Source organism: Rhinopithecus roxellana, chromosome 4 (assembly GCF_007565055.1).
Source record: "Rhinopithecus roxellana isolate Shanxi Qingling chromosome 4, ASM756505v1, whole genome shotgun sequence".
NCBI classification, from domain to species: Eukaryota; Metazoa; Chordata; class Mammalia; order Primates; family Cercopithecidae; genus Rhinopithecus; species Rhinopithecus roxellana.
The window spans coordinates 60,458,717-60,466,270 of NC_044552.1; the positions used below are offsets into that span (position 1 = coordinate 60,458,717).

A 7,554-nucleotide genomic window follows, 5' to 3' on the forward strand; every position below is an offset into this window, starting at 1 on the left:
AACACTGTTATGCAGAAAAAGTGCCCGTGTGTTTTTGGTTTGGGTTTTTCTTTTTTTAAGGATTTGTTTCTCATTAAAAAAAAAAAAAAAAGTATATAATACAAGTAGCTAATGGTCAAAAATTATTTGCTTTTACCCACAAAAACAGTTTTGCTTGTGGTTGATCCTTACAGAGCCAGTCAGATGGCTACATAGGGTGTTCTTTCCGGTAAAATTCTGACAACCTGGGCCTATTGCCAGCCTACATACTTTAAAAGTTTGACAAGATAAATAGAAATTTACTACCCAGCACTAGTTTAATCTGAATCAAAAGCTGACTTAATTATTTTGGATTGATCTTACCTAACCATTTATGGTTGGCCTGAAGAATATTAGTTTCCTATTATAGTGTTAAGGAAAGCTGATTTTTACTACAATTCTAATTTTCAGACGTTGGAAAACAAGTAATTTCTGTGGCCAACATTTATTTTGAATACCTTGGCATCCTTTCTTTGCCACATTCTTCTTAGTATTCTTCATGGAGTTCCTTTCTTTTAAAATCAATGGAATGGCAGGGTTGCCACTATTGTCCTTGTACGGTTCACATCAATGATCTGTGATTATTATTATTATTAATTTTTTTTTTTTTTGAGACAGAGTCACCCTCTGTCACCCACTGGAGTGCAGTGGCTCAATCTTAGCTCACTGCAACCTCCTGGGTTCAAGCAATTCTCCCACCTCAGCCTCTCGAGTAGCTGGAATTACAGGCACATGCATCCCGGCCCAGCTAAGTTTTTAATTTTTTTATTTTTAGTAGAGACAGGGTTTCACCACGTTCACCAGGCTGGTCTCGAACTCCTGACCTCAAGTGATCCACCCACCTTAGCCTCCCAAAGTGCTGGGATTACAGGCGTGAGCCACCGTGCCTGGCCTGTTATTACTTTTTTACATCAGTGGCTATTCTGTGTTAAGTCTCTTGAACAACATGCAGCTTTTACTAGGAGCGTGTCTGGCATTTGAATTAGAAAGGAAGGTATTGGTATTCATTGAGGGCTTACAATACATCAGGTGCTTTATAGTCACAAATTCTTTGACCCCTCACAACAACCCTCTATGAAGTAGCTCCCCCATATAATAGATGAGGAAAACTGAGACTTGGCCACATCCCCATAGTTACAAATCAGTAAGAAGGATTAGCAGCCAGGTGTACTATGAATCCGGAGGCCCTACTCTCTTCTGCTACCAGTTATCACCTCCTTCTACAGTTTCTCTTTGCCTTGGTTTTTCAGTTCCCTTCGATTCAAGTAACAAATAACAAGAAGAAATATATAAGAAGGAAAGGAGGAAGATGGCTTTGGGAGGAGGAGAGGGAAGAGAGTGAAGCAATCTTTAATTCTGAAAACAGGGAAAACAAATATTTAGAAAGTAAAACCGATTTCCATCCTTTACATACCATTATACATCCTATACAAAACTCTGGAAATTTGCCCACTGAGGTAATTATGGAGCACTACCTAATGTGTCTCACGGAAAGTTCCTCTGTTTGGGCTATGCAGGATTTACAGGGAGTTTAAATCATTAAATAACCATAGTTGACCCCTATTTGGTAAAGAGAGTAAGCAATTATTGCAAAGAGGTCTTCCCTGCCTTCCACAAACAGCACAAAAATGGTTCTGAAGGGATTTACACAATACATCAACATCTGTGCTGTACCTAGAGTTGTTAAAATAATTGTGATGACAGGTGTCTAGGTACCACTTTCTTAATGGTTTTCAATATCCATTGATTTATTGTTGTGGCTTTCTCTTCCCCTTTACAGCTTTGGCTTTAAGAAAGGGCTGGGGAACAGATTTTGCACAAGAGGCTGATTCTTTATTCCAATGCTGAAAAGAAGTAATAAAAATAATCACTTGGCTTTTAAGCAGAAAGCTTCCATTTACAGTATTTCACCCTTACCCCGCCCCCTTCCAAGTCCCTTGTTATCTAACATAATGGTTAGAATACATTTCCGTCTCTCCCTTTAATAATTTCATGCATTAACATCCTCTTCACACACTGTACACACACGCACGCCCGCACACACACGCGCGCGCATACACACACACAGCAAAAGGAAAAAAGAGGCAGCAGAAATCTCAGCTGTACTTCTAGCCCTTTTAAAAAGTTTGCTCTGTAAATTGGAATGAGGTCAGATTTGGAGCTTCTCATTGCACGCGGAGATTATTATTGCATCGGGTTCCAAGCCAATGGGAAGCCCGGGGGAGGGGTTTGGCATGAGGAAGCGTTGGTTACAGCAACTGATTGGCTGCAGCCAAGACTGTGAAAGGATAAAGAGGCGCGAGGCGGAATTGGGGTCTGCTCTAAGCTGCAGCAAGAGAAACTGTGTGTGAGGGGAAGAGGCCTGTTTAGCCGTCGGGTCTCTAGTTCTTGCACGCTCTTTAAGAGTCTGCACTGGAGGAATTCTTGCCATTACCAGCTCCCTTCTTGCAGAAGGGAGGGAGAAACATACATTTATTCATGCCAGTCTGTTGCATGCAGGCTTTTTGGCTTCCTACCTTGCAACAAAATAATTGCACAAACTCCTTAGTGCCGATTCCGCCCACAGAGAGTCCTGGAGCCAGAGTCTTTTTTGCTTTGCATTGTAGGAGAGGGACTAAGTGCTAGAGACTATGTCGCTTTCCTGAGCTACCGAGAGCGCTCGTGAACTGGAATCAACTGCTTCAGGGAAAAAGAAAAAAAAAAGAAAAAAAAAAAAAAGACTTGCCTGGGAGGCCGCGAGAAACTTGTATTGGAAGCTTCAGCAACCAGCATTCGAGAAACTCCTCTCTACTTTAGCACGGTCTCCAGACTCAGCCGAGAGACAGCAAACTGCAGCGCGGTGAGAGCGAGAGAGAGGGAGAGACTCTCCAGCCTGGGAACTATAACTCCTCTGCGAGAGGCGGAGAACTCCTTCCCCGCATCTTTTGGGGACTTTTCTCTCTTCGCCCACCTCCGCCCCTGCGAGGAGTTGAGGGGCCAGTTCGGCCGCCGCGCGCGTCTTCCCGTTCGGCGTGTGCTCGGCCCGGGAAGCCGGGAGGGCCCGGCGATCGCGCCGCGGCCGCCGCGAGGGTGTGAGCGCGCGTGGGCGCCCGCCGAGCCGGGGCCATGGTGCAGCAAACCAACAATGCCGAGAACACGGAAGCGTTGCTGGCCGGCGAGAGCTCGGACTCGGGCGCCGGCCTCGAGCTGGGCATCGCCTCCTCCCCCACGCCCGGCTCCACCGCCTCCACGGGCGGCAAGGCCGACGACCCGAGCTGGTGCAAGACCCCGAGTGGGCACATCAAGCGGCCCATGAACGCCTTCATGGTGTGGTCGCAGATCGAGCGGCGCAAGATCATGGAGCAGTCGCCCGACATGCACAACGCCGAGATCTCCAAGCGGCTGGGCAAACGCTGGAAGCTGCTCAAAGACAGCGACAAGATCCCTTTCATTCGAGAGGCGGAGCGGCTGCGCCTCAAGCACATGGCTGACTACCCCGACTACAAGTACCGGCCCAGGAAGAAGGTGAAGTCCGGCAACGCCAACTCCAGCTCCTCGGCCGCCGCCTCCTCCAAGCCAGGGGAGAAGGGAGACAAGGTCGGTGGCAGCGGCGGGGGCGGCCATGGGGGCGGCGGCGGCGGCGGGAGCAGCAACGCGGGGGGAGGAGGCGGCGGTGCGAGTGGCGGCGGCGCCAACTCCAAACCGGCGCAGAAAAAGAGCTGCGGCTCCAAAGTGGCGGGCGGCGCGGGCGGCGGGGTCAGCAAACCGCACGCCAAGCTCATCCTGGCAGGCGGCGGCGGCGGCGGGAAAGCAGCGGCTGCCGCCGCCGCCTCCTCCTTTGCCGCCGAACAGGCGGGGGCCGCCGCCCTGCTGCCCCTGGGCGCAGCAGCCGACCACCACTCGCTGTACAAGGCGCGGACTCCCAGCGCCTCGGCCTCCGCCTCCTCGGCGGCCTCTGCTTCCGCAGCGCTCGCGGCCCCGGGCAAGCACCTGGCGGAGAAGAAGGTAAAGCGCGTCTACCTGTTCGGCGGCCTGGGCACGTCGTCGTCGCCCGTGGGCGGCGTGGGCGCGGGAGCCGACCCCAGCGACCCCCTGGGCTTGTACGAGGAGGAGGGCGCGGGCTGCTCACCCGAGGCGCCGAGCCTGAGCGGCCGCAGCAGCGCCGCCTCGTCCCCCGCAGCCGGCCGCTCGCCCGCTGACCACCGCGGCTACGCCAGCCTGCGCGCCGCCTCGCCCGCCCCGTCCAGCGCGCCCTCGCACGCGTCCTCCTCGGCCTCGTCCCACTCCTCCTCTTCCTCCTCCTCGGGCTCCTCGTCCTCCGACGACGAGTTCGAAGACGACCTGCTCGACCTGAACCCCAGCTCAAACTTTGAGAGCATGTCCCTGGGCAGCTTCAGCTCGTCGTCGGCGCTTGACCGGGACCTGGATTTTAACTTCGAGCCCGGCTCCGGCTCTCACTTCGAGTTCCCGGACTACTGCACGCCCGAGGTGAGCGAGATGATCTCGGGAGACTGGCTCGAGTCCAGCATCTCCAACCTGGTTTTCACCTACTGAAGGGCGCGCAGCGCAGGCAGGGGGAGCGCCGGGGGTAGAAGAGGAGAAAAAGAAAAAAAAAAAAAAAAACGAAAAGGACAGACGAAGAGTTGAAAGAGAAAAGGGAAAAAAGAAAAAAAAAATTAGCAGGGCTGGCTTCGACCGCGTTCCCGTCGTCGGAAAGGAGCGCGGCGGCGTTTTGGACCCGCGCTCCCATCCCCCACCTTCCCGGGCCGGGGACACACTGTGCCCAGCCGGAGGGACGCGGAGGAGGCAGAGGGTAGACAGGAGCGACCTGTTATTGTTGTTATTGATGTTGTTGATGGAAAAAAAAAAAAAAGCGACTTCGAGTTTCCTCCCCTTTGCTTGAAGAGACCCCCTCCCCTTCCAAAGAGCTTCCGGACTTGTCTGCACCCCCAGCAAGAAACCGATTTAGTTTTCTAGAGACTGAAGGAATCTCCCCGTTCCTGCATCACCACCTTGGTTTTGTTTTATTTTGCTTCTTGGTCAAGAAAGAAGGGGATAACCCAGCGCTCCCCTCCCCTCCCCCCTTTTTAAACGCCTGATGAAGACAGAAGGTTCCGGGGTGACGAATTTGGCCGATGGCAGATGTTTTGGGGGAGCGCCGGGACTGAGAGACTCCACGCAGGCGAATTCCCGTTTGGGGCTTTTTTTTTTTCTCTCTCTTAATTTTCCCCCTGCCCCCTCTGCAGCCGGAGGAGGAGATGTTGAGGGGAGGAGGCCAGCCAGAGTGACCTGCGCTAGGAAATGACCCGAGAACCCCGTTGGAAGCGCAGCAGCGGGAGCTAGGGGCGGGGACGGAGAAGGACACGAACTGGAAGGGGGTTCACGGTCAAACTGAAATGGATTTGCGCGTTGGGGAGCAGGCGGCGGCGGCTGCTGGTCCTCCGCCTTCCTTCTACGTGAAATCAGTGAGGTGAGACTTCCCAGACCCCGGAGGCGTGGAGGAGAGGAGACTGTTTGATGTGGTACAGGGGCAGTCTGGAAGGCGAGTGGTTTCGGAAAAAAAAAAAAAAAAAAAAAAAAGGAAAAAAAAAGGTTTTTTTCTTCTCTTAATCGGAATCGTGATGGTGTTGGATTATTTCAATGGTGGGGTTAATATAGCATGTTATCCTGTCTATCTTTTAAAGATTTCTGTATAAGACTGTTGAGCAGTTTTTCAAATAGTGTAGGATAATATAAAAAGCAGATAGATGGCGCTATGTTTGATTCCTACAACGAAATTATCACCAGCTTTTTTTCATTCTTAACTCTCTAAAGGATTCAAACGCAACTCAAATCTGTGCTGGACTTTAAAAAAACAATTCAGGACCAAATTTTTTCTCAGTGTGTGTGTTTATTCCTTATAGGTGTAAATGAGAAGACGTGTTTTTTTCCTTCACCGATGCTCCATCCTCGTATTTCTTTTTCCTTGTAAATGTAATCAGATGCCATTTTATGTGTGGACGTATTTATACTGGCCAAACATTTTTTTGCTTTTGTCCCTTTTTTTCTTTCCTTTCTTTTTACTTGCTTTATTTCTTTATTCCTTCCTTTTCTTTTCCTTTTTTCTTTCTTTCTTTCTTTTTTTTTTTTTTTTTTTTTGGTAGTTGTTGTTACCCACGCCATTTTACGTCTCCTTCACTGAAGGGCTAGAGTTTTAACTTTTAATTTTTTATATTTAAATGTAGACTTTTGACACTTTTAAAAAACAAAAAAAAGACAAGAGAGATGAAAACGTTTGATTATTTTCTCAGTGTATTTTTGTAAAAAATATATAAAGGGGGTGTTAATCGGTGTAAATCGCTGTTTGGATTTCCTGATTTTATAACAGGGCGGCTGGTTAATATCTCACACAGTTTAAAAAATCAGCCCCTAATTTCTCCATGTTTACACTTCAATCTGCAGGCTTCTTAAAGTGACAGTATCCCTTAACCTGCCACCAGTGTCCACCCTCCGATCCCTGTCTTGTAAAAAGGGGAGGAGAATTAGCCAAACACTGTAAGCTTTTAAGAAAAACAAAGTTTTAAAAGAAATACTGCTCTGTCCAGAGGCTTTAAAACTGGTGCATTTACAGCAAAAAGGGATTCTGTAGCTTTAACTCGTAAACCACATCTTTTTTGCACTTTTTTTATAAGCAAAAACGTGCCGTTTAAACCACTGGATCTATCTAAATGCCGATTTGAGTTCGCGACACTATGTACTGCGTTTTTCATTCTTGTATTTGACTATTTAATCCTTTCTACTTGTCGCTAAATATAATTGTTTTAGTCTTATGGCATGATGATAGCATATGTGTTCAGGTTTATAGCTGTTGTGTTTAAAAATTGAAAAAAGTGGAAAACATCTTTGTACATTTAAGTCTGTATTATAATAAGCAAAAAGATTGTGTGTATGTATGTTTAATATAACATGACAGGCACTAGGACGTCTGCCTTTTTAAGGCAGTTCCGTTAAGGGTTTTTGTTTTTAAACTTTTTTTTGCCATCCATCCTGTGCAATATGCCGTGTAGAATATTTGTCTTAAAATTCAAGGCCACAAAAACAATGTTTGGGGGAAAAAAAGAAAAAATCATGCCAGCTAATCATGTCAAGTTCACTGCCTGTCAGATTGTTGATATATACCTTCTGTAAATAACTTTTTTTGAGAAGGAAATAAAATCAGCTGGAACTGAACCCTAAATCTTGACTTTTGTCGTTATTATGTCCAATGCCTGAGATGGGAAAAGCCCTACGGTATCTAGACACTACACAATCTGCCTTAGCTTTAAAAAAATAAGCTATCAGAGGAGTCTTGTCAAATGCTACCTTATTGAGGAATATTAAATGTCTCTTGGCCAGATTTCTCCTGACCCTGAAATGATGGCATCAGCTGAATATGTGTCAACTCAACACATGCTTTCTAGGAATTTTCTGAGTTTACCATATTTAAAAACGCCCTTTGTCTTGGAATCTGAAAAAGAGGGGGAGGGGCAACGTGGACAGAATTCTTCACAGATGAAACTGGCTAGCTGATGTTATTTT

At 47.8% G+C, this 7,554-nt stretch overlaps 1 protein-coding gene across 1 annotated transcript; it reads left to right on the forward strand.

The window, feature by feature from the left end:
• The first annotated feature begins 2,291 nt into the window (after positions 1–2,291).
• On the forward strand, positions 2,292–7,213 carry SOX4 (SRY-box transcription factor 4). Its single transcript, XM_010354097.2, has one exon. The coding sequence runs from the start codon at positions 3,124–3,126 to the stop codon at positions 4,549–4,551; it is 1,428 nt and encodes a 475-aa protein (XP_010352399.2). The 5' UTR covers positions 2,292–3,123; the 3' UTR covers positions 4,552–7,213.
• Positions 7,214–7,554: the final 341 nt, after the last annotated feature.

Coding starts and splice junctions, on each gene's coding strand:
- SOX4 (XM_010354097.2), top strand. CDS start 3,124: ATGGTGCAGCAAACCAACAATGCCGAGAACACGGAAGCGTTGCTGGCC.